Source organism: Lissotriton helveticus, chromosome 9 (assembly GCF_964261635.1).
Source record: "Lissotriton helveticus chromosome 9, aLisHel1.1, whole genome shotgun sequence".
Classification (NCBI taxonomy): domain Eukaryota; kingdom Metazoa; phylum Chordata; class Amphibia; order Caudata; family Salamandridae; genus Lissotriton; species Lissotriton helveticus.
Window position 1 is genome coordinate 122,360,599 of NC_136070.1, and position 20,696 is coordinate 122,381,294.

General features: G+C 47.1%; 1 protein-coding gene across 1 annotated transcript in view; it reads right to left on the reverse strand.

Annotated features, from left to right (window-relative positions):
- The window catches only part of VTI1B (vesicle transport through interaction with t-SNAREs 1B), a 187,979-nt gene extending 172,423 nt beyond the window's left edge, over positions 1–15,556 (reverse strand). The window contains exon 1 of the mRNA XM_078659591.1: positions 15,371–15,556. Within this exon, the coding sequence (XP_078515717.1) occupies positions 15,371–15,467 (97 nt within the window). The 5' untranslated portion in view covers positions 15,468–15,556. The remainder of the gene's footprint in view (positions 1–15,370) is intronic.
- Positions 15,557–20,696: the final 5,140 nt, after the last annotated feature.

The following is a 20,696-nucleotide window of genomic DNA, read 5'->3' on the forward strand; positions in this document are numbered from 1 at the left end:
TCCCTTGGTAACCAGAGTTACTTTTGCCAAAAAAAAACTCTTACTGGTCCACTTTCAAACTTTAAGATCTTAATGCATCACCAAAACATTAGCAACTACCAAACTCAACAACCACTTCAATGACCCAGTCCCCTCAAATTGCCTTCCCCACATCTACCAATTCATCTGCCCTCTCTGGACCAAAATCATCAACGCCTCGCAAGCGCATGGTCACATACCGAAATGCCTAAAAACAGGCCAGGTCACCCCTATACTAAAGGAACCAATAGCAAACTCCTCTGACCGCAACAATTTCCGACCCATGACCAACATTCCCATGCTAGCCAAGGACCTGGAAAAATATGTTCACCAACAACTGAACCAACACATCATAGACTTCAACCTTCTGAACAACCACCAATCGGGTTTCAGACCGGCCATAGCACAGAAACAGCCATTCTGTATATAGTGAACAACGTCTTCCTTGCTCTTGGCCGCAACAAAACCTTGCTACTAGTCCTGCTTGACCTCTCCTCAGCCTTTGATCACAACAAAATTCTAAAAAGACTGGAAAATAGGATGGGTTTATCTGGCTCAGTCCTTCAATGGTTCGAATCCTTTCTGGAAAACAGAACGCAATCTTTCATGGTGAACAAAAATCTTTCTCCCTCCTCACCGAACCCTCTGGGTGTACCACAAGGCTCTACCCTATCCCCCACCCCATTCAACCTATATGTCGAACCATTAACCAAACTATTACAGCAGGCAAACATAGCCTACCACATGTACGCAGACAACACTCAACTCTACATCAGGATCTCCTCCATTGAAGACATAATGACGATGAACCTGGCACTCGAAAAGACCATCCACTGGCTAACAATCAACTTCCTCAAGCTAAACTCGCAAAAAACAGAATTTCTTCTAATCTCCTCCCCTAATTATTCCAAGGAGACAAAGGAATGGTCTAAGTTAATCACTGCACTTAACTGCATGCTAACTCTGGTGGAGTCCACCAAATCACTTGTAATTACACTAGATAAGAACCTTAACATGCAGACAAAAATCAACCCATTAGCTAAAAACACACGCTTTCACCTCAGCTATCTCAGGAAAATGAAACCCTTCATCGAGAACCCGGACCTCAAAACTGCAGTTCAGTCCTTAGTCATCTTAGGGCTGGAGTACGGATGCACCACCATCGCGGGGCTTCCCAAAATCTCAACCCTCCCTTTAAAAGCCTGTCTCAACACCGCAGCAAGACTCCTAACAGGAGCTAGGATATTTGACCACAAGCGCTCAACTGGCTTCCTTATGAAGCTCGAATACACCGAAAAATGGCATGCATCACTCACAAAGCGCTTCACCACAATACTCCCCAGTACCTATCCCAAAAACGTACCTTATCTGGAGGAGTCAGACACTCAAGGAGTGCTGATAATCTACTCCTGAAACCCTCACGCTTCAGCAATAAAAAACCTCTGACAGAGCATTCTCTGGAGCAGCACCAAGAAAATGGAATTCGCTTCCTCCCTACATCAGGAAAATCTCTTCTACGCCTCTGTTCAAAAAAGAAGCAAAATCAGGGGGGGTGTAGAACAGGTATGGGTGGGGGGTGGTACTTCAGTGCGCAGAGATATCAATTCAAAGCAATTTCACCGGTATAGAGCCCAGAGATCCATGGTCAGGGTGGGGAGGAGTACAGGGGGTTAGATCTTTTCATGCTGGCCGTTATGTTGCCATGTAATGTAAACAGTGATGTATTTTATGTATCAATGCCTTATTGCTGCTGAACACTCTGTGATTAACAGGAGCATGTTTTTACAATAAAAAGATTATAAAAAAAAAAAGGAAAATCATTCATTATGTGCAAATTCACATTGACCATTCCAGGTCTACACCCTAAACTTGCCTCTTCTATCCCTCGAAAGATACCTTCGCTGCTCTTGATCCGTTGCTCAGAAATACTCTCATGCCTGCGACCCTCCGAACTTTGTCAAATATGTTGATATTATGTATGCTATACTTTTTGTTGATTGTTTTATTCGTACTGTGCCCTCATTGTAAAGCGCTCTGAAACACTTCTCTGGGTCTTGTCCGCGCTATAGAAAACTCTAAAAATAAAATAATTCATTGTTTTCAGGAATTTTAGCTAAAGCGGTAAAACCAGGATCAGATTTTAAGCCTGGTGGTGGTATCTTCCAACCCTAGTGAATGGAGTCACGGAGTCAAAATATTTTCATATAATGGGAAAAGGCAGAAGTAGATTGAAATATATTTTTTGGGGTCCTGTGGCAGTAGGTTGTTACTAAGCACTGACAGTTGTGGATGCTGTGTACCACTGGTGTTTCAAGCCTTAAGAGTATTTCATTCTATTTTGATGATGGAGTTATTCTTAATGTAAACTGGTCTCTCTAAAAATTCTAAAGCAATCAATTCTTCATCCAGTTGGTGGTAAAGAGCTAAGAACACAAATACAGTATTAAATAGTACTCACAATCCATAGCCTCAATAGGCAACCAAGATATATCTTAATAAAATATTGATTTGGGGTAAGAGGTTTTGAAATTTTGGAATTAAACCACAAAAATTAGCTCCATGACTCCAAATCACCCCCCTTGCAATCCAATAAACATATTCTGAAAGTGGTCTTGTGGGCAAAGTGTCTTGATCTGCGCCCAAAAAGTCTCCAAGCATGCTAAGTGTCTACACACAGTTTAAGCATCCTGCAAAGTGATAATGAAAAGTGGACCATCCTATTACCTGCTAGTGCATCAATAAATACTTGCTGTAATCGCTGGAGCATGTTCTGACCTTCCTAGTATCCTACGACTTATCTTTCTTGAAGCACCCCTTTCATGCAGCACCCTATCCTACAGTGTTCATCTTCTGGTATCTCTACTGTCCATGCAATGCCTTTGCCCTAGCAACCTAGCATGAATTGTCCAAATCTATGCTATTACCCACTTTCGTAATGACGTCCAGAGTATATCCACGCTTCACCTGTGCCATGTGCAGTATTGTAGACACTTTCTATGGTGCATTTCGTGATAAGTGGGTACACACGTTTGCCTTTTTTGCAAAGCATGCACATATAATTAGCAATTTCTGTCTGATGAGTGGAGAGAAGTGCTTTCATAGTTGTGTTTTGATATAGAGCACAGGTGATTTCTGAGGGGCTATTTTGAGTGCAGTGGTAGAGTGAAGGTCCTGGACATGTTTCTTTCACAGTTTGTTTTTATTATGCCGGTAGCTACTTTTTGTTGTTATCCTAGTTTATTTAGTGTTGTGGTGTGAATATGTTGTGGAGGGTAAGAAAGATTAAGTGCACGTGATCAAGACACATTTAAGATTCAAAGGATAAAACCACTTCATGCTCATCGCTGTCATATGCAGATTTACACTTTTTTTATGTGATGGCTCTTGGGGTTTAACATTCCAGAATTGACGGAGCGGCTGTAATCTATAGTCCACAATTGTCCATAACTGTCAGTATATTACTGGATGTATATTTTTAAGAGTGAGTCTTCCACTGCTTGTTGAAAATTAGTACGTTTTGGTGAACATTATCTGCGCCATCTTGCCTCTTCCCCTGATGCCACACTTTTGTCGTGCGCGCCCGCCATTTTAAGATGCCCCGATCAGACCGAACCCTTTTGCATGCCGCTGGCCCCTGACATAGCCCTTCGCCTTCACCAAGCCTGCACGCTGACCACCCCCTGCTTGCACCTGCCTTGAGTCATAAACCCCTCTTCGGCGCTGCTCTGCCCCAGGCCTTCATCCTGTTCCCAGCGCGACACCTCCCTGCTTTCCTTTCATGATCTCCGGCCCTTAGATGCAAAACCCTTTTTCCCCGTGTGGCCGTTTTGTCCTCCCCGTTCCCAAGCCGACACCCAGCTCTGCCGATACCATCCTTGCCCCTCCCCGTACAATAGAAAGCTTCCCCCATCAAAGAATCCCCGGGTTGATCAAAGCCCCCACCCCATGAGATCCGATCAAACCCCCCACATTCCGTGAATCGGCGGATTATCCAGCTGCGCGATGCTCATCACCTGTTGTGACTAGGGTGGGGACTTCAACTGTAAATGTGTGTGGGAACGGGCCCAAAGGGGAGTTCCGAGAATGTCTTTTCCGTACATCAAAGCTTTAACATGTATGTGTAATCTACAATAAAGTCATAAATGTGTGTATAAGAGGCCAGGCCTCAGGAATACAGTTAGAGCACCTCAGAACGATACCTTCTGTCCGTTTCGTTGTGTTCTCCTCCGGAGAGAATAAAAAACCTTGTTTCCTGCTTTCCAGTCTCCAGCGCCTGCCTCTTCATTGATTTAAATAACTAGAGGGTCACAGAGGCAATACCGCCGGGCAAATATCGATTGTCCTCGACCCGACTGAACTTTTTACAATTGGCGTCCCAAGCGTGGGGCCCATCAGCGACTCGTGGATCCAGTGGGAGAGGTCCCGACGACAGAGTGAACGACTGCAACGATCGGGAGAGCTCTTGCCCAATAGACCCTCGTCTGGCAGCCGATCATCCGAACTTCACTAGTTCCGAACAGACCTCTCTCGAGTGATCTACGGTCCTGACTGGGAACCATCAGGAGTGCCGTGAGAAATACGAGAAAAAGAGGACGATCGGGCGCTGGATTCGGAAGACAAGAAACTGTCCACATGGTCCGGGTAAGGTCGTGTTGCCACGACAAGTTGCGAAAAAAAAAAATTTGTTTGATTGCTTGATTGTTCAAAAATACTAGTATTGCTCTTTTTATTTTTATTTTTTTTATTTGGAGATTCACTGTCTGCAAACAGAGAAACAACAGGCTCTCTCTCTTTGCAAGCAGTGGAGGATAGGTAGGGTAGCAGCCGTGCTTGTTTTCTTTCTCCCCCACTTAATAATTGCTTGAAACTGAACTGTTGTTCGCAAAAATATTGTTTCCTGGAGATTCCCTGTCTGCAAACAGGGAAGTGACCACCCTTTTTGCAGATAGTGAAAAGGGTAGGTAACGCAGATCTTTGCGGACCTACTCATTCTCCCCATTGTTATTTATTGGTCTTTTGGTTTTTGGTCCATGAGGTATTCACTGCCTGCAAACAACGTAGAATAGAAATATTCTGTCTAGTCTTTGCACCTAGTGATAAGATAGGCAGTGCTGACTTTTTTTAGTCCCTCGTTACGAGCCGTCATGTCTGTCTTCTCCCCACTGATAAATAGCCTGTTTAGCCCGGACCGGGTGTTGGAGGTGGACCATATAGCTCCACTAGAAGGCACCCCTAATAAGGACATGTTCATAAACTATGGGTTAGTCACCATAGCTTCATAGCTGCCAAGGTTTCAGATTGCTATGTGTGACATTTTCATAATTTTAGTGTAATTATGAGTGACATTTCAACGACTATGAGTGACACTTTCTCGCAAGCAAAAGCTGGTAATGAAGACCAGGGAAACATTTAATTATCAGAAATTACACCCATTTGAGCAACAGGAAACTCTTAAGAGGATTTAAAATTGCTGTATAGCACCAGAAATGAAAGTGGCCTTGTAACCTGATTAGACAGTAGTCACTGACAGTCCGCATGGGACAAGCATCAGGCGAGTGAGGCTGAAGCTCACATAGTTTAGTCTTGCTCTAGCTGGTTGTAACCTATGTGGATGCACAAGGAAGAGTATACAAGACGGTTTTATTCGTCCAATTAGTAATCTACAGCCCTAAAATACCTAAAGCAATAGGTACTCGCAAAATGTAACTTGCACCTACCTCTGGAACGAAAGAAGAAGAGCCCCATGGGTGTGGACTGAGGGGCAGGGTTTTAAAACACAAACTTCACAATACCACATGAAGAAAAAAATATATAAACATACGTCAACTGTCATCGTAATTCCGGGTGAGACAGTTGAGTTCAAGTGGAAATGCACAGTAACATAGATACTATGTTGGAATAAACAAGTTTTCAGTTTTGTTCTGTTAAAATGAACGTAAACCAAATGTTGGATGAAACACTTCCCATAATAGAATCAGCACTTAAATGATTTAAATGTTGCAGTTATTCTTGGAAGTAGTGTTCAGGGATGGCAAAGCATGAATGCACATACTTAGAAAACTTTGGGTTCCTTTCTCACTTTATATAGTTTCTAATGCTACTGTTAAGGGGAGCCAGAACCACCCCCAAGAGTCTGACATCTCAAGCCATGCTTTCAGGTGTGCATAATAATCTCCTTTGATTGGACTCTTTAGCAAAGCAATGCAGAGAACTGCACAAATATTTGTGCGTTGGTTCACACTAGTAATGCGTGAATTGTGTTTAATTTCATGTTAACAATTTACTGCTTCCTGGTCAAAATTACAAGTTAGTAAAAGTACCCTAGTAACGTGTTTAGTTGGTGCTGTTGGCTGAAATTAAAACGTTGGCGGCAGACAGCAGCATGCAACCCAGGCATGTTGGGCAAGGCAGCCTCGGGCTCTGTGAGGCACTGGCAGCACACACTTGGTCGTGGCCTTCAGGCCGCCTTGAGCCTGCAGCCATGCCCAGGGCAGAACTTCAGCAACACTGCAGGCGGCTGATAACGCGCTGCCGCTTACACTAAAAACACATATTATAGGTAAGATCAGCTGCCGCTTACACAAAAAAAAGCAGGTAGGTAACACAGTGTTTATCTGATTTACTTCACTTTCCGAGTCCCGTCTGCATCCTCAGACTCCAGTCCTGGCCTGCACAGTCATTCCCTCTCACTTCACGGGGGGAGTGGAGGGGATGGTCATGATCAGGATTACGATGTTTAATTCACTGCAGCCAGGCGGCAGTTTGAGCAGCGCTGCCATGATTTTGCCACAACCAGGAGGGAACACCAGCTCCGGCAGCAGTACCAGAATGTGATGTCGCTGCGGGCTGGACATGATTAAAACATAGCTAAGCAGCAAAGCTGCACAACTAAGTGCTCAGGGCTCCACAGCCTTCATGGTCTATGGTTCGGGATCGGGAGGGTCACAGGTGGCAGGGCTCACATGTTTTAAATAATCGCTGTGGTGCGAGCAGTTCTGATTGCCACCACAACTTTGTCACAGTGCGGCTCAATGACCCCGATCGTCCCAGCGCCACGCACAAAAGTGTGGTATAATTTAAAGGCATATTCTTAATTTTATTAAAAACGAGCGCAGTGACAGATACCATTACCTCACTGAAGTTGGTATTGACATTTATCACTAAGAAAACAAACGGCAGACACGTGGTGCAGCACATCTCGCACTACTCACAAATGAAAGAGTAAATGCTAAACTTGTTCTTTTATCACTCACGTTTCCTAAGGGAGAGGTTTCGTCCCGGATGTCCAGTGAGACCCGAGCGGGGCCGGCCCAGTCAGTGACAGACTGTCCTGGAGGCCGCTGCATCGCGGGTGACTGACTCCTTCCCTCAGCTGCGGCAACACCTACATTTGGGAGGGTGCAGCAGGTGAGAGCATACTGCGGCCCAGCTCGGGCCGATGCGAGATGCAGCAGGAAGCTGCGAGAACCATTGCTTGCGGGCGGGGCGGCGAACAAATTCAGCAACCAGCCGGCTCCCTCCCGGCCTCTACAAATTGATTTCCGGCTCCCTGCTCAGAAATCAGGATGTGACGACGGTCCCCCCGGCGCCGGCCGGCACGTAACCTGACTGGGCCCCGTGACGTCAGGCTGACAGGGAAATTTGCGATTTTGAAGAATATTGTAGCACATGGAGTGTGAGCCTGCTGAGTAGCCTTAGCTCGCTGCGAACGGAGCCCCAAGCTTGGGAGAGCTGCGTGGGCATGACGCGCTGCTAGCGCGCTGATTCCTGCCCCATTTATTAGTCTGCAGTAACATCTCTCAGACACTATGAATATGCGTGACAAATTATTTCAGTGCGGTAATGCGGATTACCACACTGAAATGCGTTAGTATCACACCTGATGCGTGATACTTGACAGGACTGTAGCTTATAATAAATTATGGCACAGGTATACCGAAGAGAGTCAAGACAAACAGTGGCCACTGGCAGGATCCTTTGACCTTGATAAAATAGAAACGTTAGAAATAGCCCTTCGAAATAATAAGACAACGCCGATTATGCTCGACAGTCTCGGTATGTGGCGCAGAGAGGCTACGAAACGACAGAGAAAAGACGAGGATAAACCAAGTAGGGAAATATACCGACAGGACAACCCCAGGACACCGCTACCCACAACTTATCCCCCGACACTATGCAAAGGACGACCAGACTTAGGGTCAGACCAATGCGCTTTTTGTAGGTATGTCGGACACTGGAAAGCCCAATGCCCGACTCTACTGAGCGTGAGTAAAGGCAAAGGGCCGACAAGAACGACAGACCGACAGTACGAGAAAAGGCGCGAGACAAAGAAGAACCCGACTTACATAGACAGACCAGACAGAACCACCACGTTTGATTATGCCCGATGGCACAGATTTCGCCAGGAAAATCTCAGCGGCATGCTCACGTTCTCCTAGGTCGGGCAATGTCAAGACGGGAACCCAGCCTCGTTTAAAAAATTCACAGACGGAAAGAGATAATTATGACCAATAACTGTTTTTATATTTGTCTTGGGTCTTTGTATGTCGTACTTGTACTGTCCCCTGTCTGAGTTTGTGTGTATGTAATGTGCAAATCTGCGTCATCCCTCTACACGTGTTTCCGTGTTACTCGACCTCTGTTAGCAGAAACTTAGCATAAAAGCAACCTGGAAAGAAAGAAATGGTAAAACAAAATCCGTAGACCATTAATGAACTTGAACTTTTAATTTAACACAACAAACAAGGAATAATAACGATAAACTGTAGAAAATGAAAGTCAAACAGAACATTCGCCCCCCCCCCATTCTGGAACCTTCCAAAGTAGGGCAGGGTTACGGCTACGCCCAACCAACGGCAACCCATATAAGGCGAGCCCGGCCGCCAACTCTTGGTCAGGAAATCTTAACGTATGGGGGAGCCGGAGGAGAGGCAGGAGCCCGCAGCCTGGGCATTTGCAGGTAGTCCCGCCACATGTCTCCTTGGCCGGCCGCAACGGGCCTGGAAAGACTAAGGTAGTCCCGCCACATGTCCAGAGGAGAACGAGGCACCTCTTCCTTTTCTCTTCCGTCACAGCCGCAGCAGTCCTGGACGGCGGGATGTCCTGCACGTACCTCCACAACAATTTGTCCAAGTTGGGCTGGGAGGGAGAGGCGACGCGGACGAGCCTCTCCCACCTCCACCGGTAGGAGGTTTCCCAGCCCCCAGCCCGACGCCGAACACCCCCAGTCAGGCGATGGTGCCAATACTCCCACAGCACCGAACGTACAATGGTGGCACCCCAGTACTTGCGCAGCACCGAACGTACAATGGTGGCACCCCAGTACTTGCGCAGCACCGAACGTACAATGGTGGCACTTGGGGAACACCGGATGTGGAGAGGCCTTCATGCGGGGCGATGAAAAGGAGCGGCATGGAGTACACCGGGAGAAGGAGACGAGGCGAACGAGTCTCCCTCGCCCCCAGGTGGGGGCATCACAGCCGCACCCCAGCCGAACGTCCCGCTTTCACAAAACAGGGACCTCTTCCTTTCACTCCGAAGGGTCTCTTCCACTCTTGCAAACTCGACGAGAGTGGCCCCGGTAGGGCCTCAAAATGGCGTCTGGGTCTGCTGGAAGGTGGGCCCCGGCCACTAGAGTAACTTTGACCAGCAATATAACTCGAACATTTGCCCTCTGGAGCACGAGCCCCCATCTCCGACAGCATCTCCGCAGCCTTGAAGATCCTACAAAGGTCCCCGGCGGAACCTTCGGCCTTTGCAGGTTTCCGGTAAGGGACGGCTGCCTTGATCGCCAACGAAACAAACATGACATTGCCACACCTTCTGTTAGCGTGAATTCTAGAACTGCCGAAAGGGACTCTGGTCCAAACTGCCAGAAATGGAAACATTTCCCCCTGATGCTGCTTCCGGACTGAGCCGGCCCCGCCCAAAATGGCGCTGGTATCAATCGGAACTTACGAACACCTCGTGGTGTTCCTTCGCACTAATATAAACTTGATGTTCTGAGATTTTATGTGATCCTTTGTACACTTGGCTAGAAAAGACAAGGAGAACTCACTCGACGAACAGTATGAAAGGATCCCCATTACAAATGTTGATTACAAATGTACAATGTATTATATTTTTTTATAACTGATGTGTACCTCATTTTACGACGCACACGTACGGTATGCATATAGGAAATCTGATTACAACTAATATGATTATGCTTCTAAATTATGAAAATAGATGCCCCCGAACCCCCAGCCAATTAATAGACGTTTTAGTTTCTTACAAATGAATGAGTAAAACTTTCCGATGTTTTTATTGCTGCAAACGACACCCCCCACTGTACGCACTTTAGCCATTGCCACGACCGGCCAAATACGACCGCACCCTCATAATCCATATGCTGAAATGATTTTGCAAAATAAAGTCTTTGAAACTATGGACGGGTATTGCATGCTTTATTTTAAAAAAAATATGGGATGGGTGGGAAAGTTCTTTTCTGTGCACCCTACTCTGCTCTCTCTTTAAGGTTAAAAGAAGATGGTTGCCCAGCCCTGGAGGACGGATCGGATCGACAACACGACACTCCGCCTTCAAGGTCTGCGTCTGACTCATGAACTCTCGCGTAGAGGAAGACCTTGACTTCCAAGGATGGGTAAAACGAATGGTGTAAATGAGGGAATGTAAAAGGAGGGTGAAATGAAATAATGTAAATATTATAAAGTACAACGTTCCAAAGTAGCAGGGACCCAAGAACCGAAGAACCTTAGAACGCCACAGCGTTGAAAGAGGTTTAAGGACCCCGATAGTGAGATACATCCTTTGACTAGATACCTCGCACTAGGCACCTCTGGTTCCCTTTTTATGTTTCCCCGCACACGCCCTACATGAACACACTACCCCCCCCCCCCGACTCCAGAAACCATATCCCCGGGGACCCTGCCCCGAGGAGGAAAGACGAGTAAGAGGTAAGTAAAGGACTTATGAATCCATGTATTTGAATGTGCGCGAATGCTGTCTCCCACCCCCCCCCCTTTTTCCCTCCCTCTGCAGGTTACATCAGAGATTACAGCCGAGGTGTGGCGAAGATCCGAAACCTTGCCATGTCTAATGCACGAAACGGACTAGCGCCGCAAGGTGGCGTCTAAGCATGCCTGCAGACTACTCACGTACCAAACAAACCCGAAAAATTAGCACAACCCTGATAAAAAGTGATCACCCTTAAACCAGACCGGACGAATGAACCCATGTCACGTATGATGCGAAACTATGAGGGAATGTGTGTGTGTGACTGAGGCGTCGACCCAACTGGTCGAAGGACCGAGAATGCGAGAAGTGCGACAAAATGGTACCTCCTTTCTTCTTTCCTTCTTCTCAAGGCGCGTCCCCTCTACCCTGTCTAATGCTCAAACTGCATGATTACAAGATCCTAACGCAGACCCGTGAATGCCCTTTACTGTGTAATGCACTAAATAGCCTTTCTTGAATACACTGCCACCCTCTCTGTTGCACGTGTACTATTTAGCCTGCCGTTGCGCTCTCTCTCTCTCTCTCTCTCTCTCTATATATATATATATATATATATATATATATATTTCTGCACTCCCACTCTTCCGAGTGGTTAGCCCCGAAATTGGCAGACTGCCACCCCTAGCACCCCACCTAATTGGCTTCAAATACCGTCAGTATTTGCACAAAAACTTGTCTTTAATACAATCACCCTGAGACCGCGTCGTTACCTCTCCTTTTCCGCTAGAAGACAATGAACCCAGGTGGGGCCGTAAGGGAAAGGACAGGTAAGACGACAGAGGTTCCCTAATCTGACCCGAAATAAGGGAACTACATGTCAACGGCTCCTATAGTATAAAACAAGGACCTCAGAATACGCGACCCTCCCCTCCCCGAATGGTCGCAATACCCAAACCGAAAAAATGATCACCCCTGTTACCTCCCCCGTATCAGCCGCCCAAAAACTGGAATTATGAAACTGCCCCTCGTTTCCAGTCGTGAGAGATGGGTCGATTTATGCCCTTACCACAAGTTTCCTATGTCCCTGGTTGTTTCCCATAAAACCCCTGTCCTTCCTAATTAAGTAATCGGGCTGTAAAAGGTTACTTAGGACCCAGAATGATGTTTTACAAGGTTAACAGACTAGTCCAAGGTAAAGAAATCATCAAAATGAACCCCGCAGTAGTTGCAAAGCAGGATGCACCGATAGAAAGGAAATGTTTAGCCATGTTCGTCTCTCAGCAAATTGCCTGTGTAGTACCATGTTGACGACTCACTGCACCCTTTTGTAAATGTAAAACTCTAGAGAACGGCATATCTTTGCCAGATTTGTCTCCCGGAGGTGGGTTACCATCGGATGAACTGTCATGCCTGTAATAAATAATTATGAAGGAAAGTCATAGTAAATCCAACAGGCCCGTCACCGGTCATTCATATGCCAGTTGTGAATACTAATATAAACGGGCATTTTCATTCCTTGCCTGGAGCTGGGAGAGAAATAGACTTTTTGATTATCCTCATCTGCAAATTTTCTAAAGACTGTCTTTTCAAACTTGTTTAAGGGTACTGCTGTTGGAGGAGAGAAGGACCGGATGTGGGAGCACGAGGCCTGACTGCAGACTAAGGAACACCTGCGACATTAGCCAAGGCGAGACCACGACAGAAAAGAGCTGCAGGACGAGGCACTGTTTTCGACAACATGAGAAGAAAGGGTCGACCTGATGCCCCTGCTCGATGTCCAGAGCCTGTCGACAAGTCCCCGCTCTCTGAATTCGGTCACGCGCTCGCCTGTTTGAAGTCTCTCGTTCCCTTAGTTTGTCCCTAATTTGGCCTTGCTCCATCCCCCTTTTCCTCTGACCTACCCTATGGACTGTTTTTGTACGCTCTTCTTCCATCTGAACTTTCTGACAATCACCTCAAAGGACACAGGGCGAAAAGGACCTTTTTCCGACCAGAAACGCGAGGAGAGGGTCGTGCCCTGCAACGCAGAACTTAGAACAGAGCTGGACCTGTAGCTCCACCGCCGGTGCTCAACAGCGCCAACGAAAGACCACAAAGAACAATGAGAACTCGTAAACTTCGAACATTTGACATCCTCAATCACCGTTTTTTCTATGCCTCATTTCTCTCCCAGCCGCCATTGTATTGATCCTGCTCCAAGCCGAATCTGAAATATGTATTAACCTGCCAGTTCACGTTATGATATGTACTTGCTGCTCACTACAGAACCATTTTTTGTATTACATTCCTATGACTTTCCTGCTGAACAAGTGTATCAAAGTTTATCAAATAGGCCCACCTCCTAAAAACTAGAAATGTTAAAATGTATTGTTTACAACTTTTTTCATCTAGGGTTCCTACCGTTTTCTTTCTCCCATGCCCACCACAGTAGGACCAAGTAGAAAATGAACCAGCAAGATGTCTTGAATATGTTAAAGGGAGGACTGTTGAAAATTAGTACGTTTTGGTGAACATTATCTGCGCCATCTTGCCTCTTCCCCTGATGCCACACTTTTGTCGTGCGCGCCCGCCATTTTAAGATGCCCCGATCAGACCGAACCCTTTTGCATGCCGCTGGCCCCTGACATAGCCCTTCGCCTTCACCAAGCCTGCACGCTGACCACCCCCTGCTTGCACCTGCCTTGAGTCATAAACCCCTCTTCGGCGCTGCTCTGCCCCAGGCCTTCATCCTGTTCCCAGCGCGACACCTCCCTGCTTTCCTTTCATGATCTCCGGCCCTTAGATGCAAAACCCTTTTTCCCCGTGTGGCCGTTTTGTCCTCCCCGTTCCCAAGCCGACACCCAGCTCTGCCGATACCATCCTTGCCCCTCCCCGTACAATAGAAAGCTTCCCCCATCAAAGAATCCCCGGGTTGATCAAAGCCCCCACCCCATGAGATCCGATCAAACCCCCCACATTCCGTGAATCGGCGGATTATCCAGCTGCGCGATGCTCATCACCTGTTGTGACTAGGGTGGGGACTTCAACTGTAAATGTGTGTGGGAACGGGCCCAAAGGGGAGTTCCGAGAATGTCTTTTCCGTACATCAAAGCTTTAACATGTATGTGTAATCTACAATAAAGTCATAAATGTGTGTATAAGAGGCCAGGCCTCAGGAATACAGTTAGAGCACCTCAGAACGATACCTTCTGTCCGTTTCGTTGTGTTCTCCTCCGGAGAGAATAAAAAACCTTGTTTCCTGCTTTCCAGTCTCCAGCGCCTGCCTCTTCATTGATTTAAATAACTAGAGGGTCACAGAGGCAATACCGCCGGGCAAATATCGATTGTCCCCGACCCGACTGAACTTTTTACATGCTGTGTTCATGTGTTACCACACAGAAGTAAATCGCAAAGGTAAATGAAGCAGGTTTGGTCTTTGCTTGCCAAGCACACCGCATGGGTGGCGGAGTGTTTTATTTAATAACAGGAACACTTCATAAATGAAACCCAGAGACTCAAATGTGGGATAATAACGAAAATTTCCATGCCAACAGACCTCTTCCGTACTCTCTCTCCAAGCCTGCCAATTCAGGACAACAGCTATACACAAAATCTCAGATTAGACAACCAACTAAGCGGACTACATCCTATAAGAAAATCCATGAAGGTACCTGCAGAGCTATTCAAAGCTATCAGCATACTGAAATCCATTTAACTATGCACCTGTCTCTCGCACTTCATCATCCACCACACTGCTATGAGCTACATCCTGTAACTTGATAACTGCACCTTAAGGGTCATCACGCACGAAATGAAACACTTCCCAGATAGAATCAAAACAAAGACAACATCCTTCGAGCCACGCACCTGTAGAGTGCTACCCATGTAAGCAAGCGCTTCCGTGCTCCCACCCCTCCCCCCATAAAGGTTGTAAACGCTATATAAATCATGGAGTACAATATACTAGTGCTGGGGATTGAGGATTAACTGTTTCTCTCTTTAAACGCCTAACACGCCTGGGGACTAACACCCCGGGTGTTCTTCGTCTTTCCAAGCATCGTGCACAATTTATACCTGTCCTGGAAATTCTCGGGCCACATTACATTGATCTCATTCTCAAATCAATGATGTACGGGTCCTCATAAGCCACTGGTGCTCTTCTGCCAACATCATTTGAGGCACTTATAACAACTTCCTTGGTGCTTCGGCCCAGTAACATTTCCTCACATACCCATTTATAGATTACAACGCCCACTCTTTCCTTCCCCGTTGATACTATACCTAATCCCTGGAGCACCACTCCCGCCGCCACGGTATTTATACACCTCCCCCCTTGGTACCTTTAGCCTCAGCCTATGGTGCTGCTCTCATGACCCATTTCGTCTTCTTCTCCTTCGCAAATAGCAGCTTTACTCACCTCCCTGGCTGTCCTGTATCCTTTCTGGGAGTCTCTGTAAATCGTCGTAAATTCCGGTGAAGATCTCCTGCAGTTTCTCATACTGCTCGGAGGACATGGCTGCATTTGAACAGTACCAGAAACTCCCTCTGCCTTCACAGCTGTATCATGCACTGGCCGGCCCAGACAGCCGCACTTCCTTTCACGTGACGCCACAACCACCTGACCACAAGTCGTTTAGCAGAAGGGCCTGCCTTCGCAGAAGACAACTCTGCCAGCGAAAGTGGCGGCCATCTTGAAATGGTGCAGATTCTCAGCACAGATAGAAGCTCAACGTGGCAGTATTTTGGTATTAATTATGTACTTTTGTTTTTAGGGAACTATTTACAGTGCATTGTTACTTAAATTATTCTTTATTGATCAATACTATCATATGTGTAGCGTCCTCCCTAGCCTGTGAGCATGCAAATGAAACACTCTGGAGCTCAGCTCTGTACATCACACAACTGCACGCATTGGTGGTGATTGTTATTAATAACCGGTAACACCTCCCAGCAGCTTGCCTAATTCATGTTTAAAATCCCCCGACTCTTCCGCTAACTGTATCTGATGGTACACTTGATAGAGATCGCAGGTCACCCGACCAATAATTTCACCACTTATGTTTTCATGCCCATATACTTCAATTCGTCATATACATTGATCAGATGACCTTACAATCCACTACCAATAATCATGAGTCCCTTTCGATTATTTCCAGTGTACCCGACTTACCATCCACCGCTACGGGTACCTATGACCACGATGGGTCAGGGAGCTAGCTGTAAAAGGAAAGGCAGCAAAATACAAAACCCAACATAAAATAACTTTGATATTTCATCAAATGACCACGGACAACTGGGAAGTTTTAAGAATTTTATCTAGAATTCAGTTTCGGAAATTATAATGTTTACAGAAAAAAACCAGTCAATAATCAGAATTTATACTATGGAAACAGTTTTCATGAATATGAATGGGAAATTAGGAATCCTAAACAGCTATAGTAAGGGTGAAAAGTGAAACACGTTATAACTCTAGTAAAGTACTTCAGTCAATGTTATAAGAGAAAATTATAGACCACATCAGGAAATTGCAAACTGCAATGGAGAAAATGATTTCTAAAAGGTAGGGTAACATAGGAACACGCTATAAAATTAAATGCAAAGGCCTTTATGATATGCAATGGTTGCGGAAAAGCATGGAAAATTATCATATGCAAAGGTATGTCTTTATTGAAGCAAAGACGGAAAAATAGAAAGGTGCAGTTTAGAGTTTTCGGCAAGATATTTACCTAGACTGGTGTGAAAACCAACCCTGGCCACGGGTCAGTTAAGGACAGGAAATACCCCAAGGAATAGCAGTCATCAATGGGACAGCAGGTGCAGAATGGACACCCCAGGACAGGACAGGAAACCCAGATTAGGATCAGGACAGGACCACCAGGATACGACCAGCACCCGCAGTTCGGAAGCAACGCCTGCGCTCCACCCTCTCTGCAGCTATCAGTCAGAACCCCGATTGGGTTAGCGAACTCCCCAGCAAAGTGCTCCGCCAGCACTTAAGGTTTAGTAAAACCTTAGTCTATGGTCAAATTCGGACAGAGTGCTCCGCAGCGCTCTGTATATTCAGTCACCTATTGAGTGCGTTGGGTCAGTGACAGGTCAGCTATTCGGACAAGTCAGACAATTTCTCTAGCTGAACCTAGGCTAGATATACTGTTTTGGGTCAGTGTACCACCCCCAAATGTTGCAAAGTGTCAGAATCCCCAAATTTCGATTGGTCCTAAGGTAGGATGGGTTAACACACCAATCAGAACAGACTTTTCTAAGGCTTAATCTACATGTTTGGGTACCGCCTAGCAAGATTGGGGTTCCCATGAGAGAATACACAGAATACAATAGAAGAATATCATTGTAACAGTTTCAGAACATTTAACTCCATCTCGCTGGGGCAGAGGTGGCTTTCACATGAGCATCTTGACTGTGGCTGCCAGCTGGCTGAGTTCCACGGCTCAAGGCTACATCTCTCCCGGGCTGCGTGAGCATGCGTGGAAGGGACCTTCAAGATGGCTCTCAGTACATTCAGACCCCCATTTCCCGCGATACATGAAAAGTAAGCGAAAACAAATTAAAACATAGAAATGAATGAATGTATTACATGTCATGATCTCACACTTCAGGTTTATCATCATAAAAATATACTATGCGATTAAGGGTAAGTGCTACACATAACGACACGATGAGCAACAGCACGAGCTTCACCTCGTTATCACATCCAGCGGCCATCTTATGGCTGTGAGAAGTTGGCCTGATATGCAGTGCTCACTATTCTAGTGATCACTATGTATCAGTCCAAACAACCCTTATTGATGATTGGTTGTAAGTCAACCTTATAGACCAGCTATCCTAGTAGCATGGATACGAGCAGTCTAAGGCTAAACTCTAGAGGGCGTGTTAAGCCAGCTGTTTTACCATCACATTACCCCTTGAACACCAAGTGAAAGGACACCACACAAGTTGTTATAAAAAATAAAGTATATTTATTTATAACAAGACTACCCTGGCTCTTTATGAGACAGGGAGCTAAGCACACAACAAAACTCTTAAAGAAATACTGAAAGTCGCACAATTTACACAAATGCCCGAGGGGCACGAAAAACCATATACACAAGAAGTGGAATGCGAAATTACTAGCAGGTAAGTAATACTTTTCTAGACTGTAGAAACGCTAGGCCTACAATGCTGAACCCTTGGATTAGAAGCAGGAGGCCTAGGGACGCCGTGTGCAGAGTGGGAACTCTCACGCGTAATGCGGGAACAAGTCTATGGATGCTAGCAATTACAAAGTTACTGTTCTCGGGCGAACCCGACTAGGTGGGTCGAAAACAAGAGTGGATCCGAACACTTAGGGTGTTGGACTATGCTGGAGCACCGGAGTACTCAGGTTACCTAGCCCAGGGGCTGCGGCTGCATAGGGTCCAAGTTGCGTCGGAAACCCTCGTTGAAGAACCAGGAGCCTGAAGAAAGAAGTTGCTGGCAGGCGGCCAGTGAAGAAGTTCGTGGTGATCCAAGCCTGGATCAGGGAAGAAGAAGACCTGTAAGCAGAGGGGACCAAGTTCTGAATCACTAGCCAGTGATTTAGGTGGGCACCAGAGTGGCACCGGACGAAGTCACCTCGACCAGGTGAGTGGGCGCTGCTGGGCTCTGCAGTCTCTCGGACCAGGAGGCGTTGTCGGCGACCAGGATGGAGGTGCGAGCTGCCCCACGAAGGTATCTGCTTCTGACGTCGCTGGACCCAGGATGGGGCAACAAGTCTTGGCAAATGCAAGGCCCACGCGGTGGACCTAAAATGGCGTCTTGAGTGGACCAGGAGGGTCCAAGGTGCTCCTCTGTTGGAGGGGAGCTAGGGCTAGTCTGGAGCCACCAGACCAGCGGTGTTTTTCGTCGTGGAGCGTCGTAAGAGGGCCACTAGCCAACGGGCAAGCGACCTGGACAACGCGGTGAGCAGCAAAGAGCAGAAGGGCCCCACGCAGATCTCGTGGATGCAGGGGGGCTGAACTTCGGTGCTGGAGCTGCTCAGGGTCGGGGCTTCTCTTACCCCAAAGCACTCAGTCGAGGGTCACTCGGTGGTCGTGCTGGACAAGCGTCGTGCAGTCTTTAAAGATGGCCGGTCCCTCGAGGTCTCGTCACACCCACGGATCACAGCTGGGCTGATGATGCAGGTTGAGGTCAGAGGTGCCAGGGAAGCTGGTTCTTGTCATGCTGGGCAGTCTTGATCCGGAGGAGAGACTTACAGCAGACCGCGATGCTTGGTTGGTGCCTGCTGCTGCAGGGTGACTACTCCTTAGCCACAAGGGAGAAATCTTAGGAAGAGTCTTGAGTTCCTCTCGTAGAAAGTCGGTTCAGGATTCAAAGATTGATCTAATTTGGAAGGGGGCCAGTTCCTACCTTTATCCTGAAAAAGGGGGCTGGCACGCGACTAAGTCCTGCCCTATGGGTGGGACTAGGAGGGGGGTGGTTACACCCCTCTCCTTTGGCGGGCTTTTCCCCAGCTCAGGGTCTGGAGTGCCCCTGGAACTGGTTCAAGCCGGCCTATGCATAGTGAGCACCGGGGTGCCACTTGCAGTCACCTTCCTCTAAAGCCCTGCCTACCTAGGATACACAAAATCCTGTCTGGGACGGTGCTGGCACCGCCCCTGACAGGAAACCCTATGTCCTTGGCTCCTGCGCTGGGAGGACTCCCAGCAACAGGAGGGCAGACTTGTGTCTCGGTGGCAGCATCCATTTTGTGGAGCTAAGGCTCTGTCTGACTTTAACCGGGGTTACAGGTTACCAACATGTCGTGTCCCTCTAGGAGGGTGGAATGCTAACCCCGTCGCCAGAATTGGCGAGGGGTTAGTATTCCAATTCGTATGACACCTTACTCGACATGTTTTGATAAAGCGATACCAGAGTTGGCATATAACCGCGAGGATTATAATGCACTTAAGAGTATATGGTATGCGATATCATGGAAACGGCTAAGGGATGGATCCCGAAAGCCGCAGACAGGCTCAGCTCATGCCAGAGCACTATCTCACACGATTCCAAGCACTCTGCCTTCAGGATTGTCAAGGCCTGCCATAGGAGTGACTGATAGGAGATCTGTGTGCCCATTTAGGTTTAGATATAGGAATACTATATCTAAAGCAGAGGGTGAGTACACCACTTTGCCCCAGCTGTCAAGCAGCCAGTTGTGTCTGTTTGGTTAGTCATCCCAGGGGTAGCACAATACATGCTGCAGCCCCTGGGAGACCTCTGGGTACACCCCAGCCCTGGGTACAGGGACTTAGAGAGGGCCCAGTGCCAACTCAGTACCTGGGTACAATTTGGAATAGAGAGAACAGCTAGGCTGTGGGTCTTATTAGCAGGCCCACAGCCAGGGAAAGTCGTAAACCAGTGAAGCAAAATGCAAAAATCTGGGTGATCATAGGATTGCAGACCCTACTCTCCTACATGACCCCCCCCCCCAAACTTTGGGACAATAAACTAGCCTTGACCAGGTGAGTCTTCTCGCTCTAGGTGGAAATACCTGGAGAGCCCATCAGCATTGCCATGATCAGTACCAGGTCTATGCTCCACTGTAAAATCCATCCCCTGTAGGGAAATGGACCACCTAAGTAGTTTGGGGTTTTCACCCTTCATCTGATTTAGCCACAAGAGGGGCTTATGGTCGGTCTGAACTTTGAAGTGAGTGCCAAACAAGTATGACCTCAACTTCTTCAGGGCCCAAACCACAGCAAAGGCCTCCCTCTCAATAGCTGACCAAT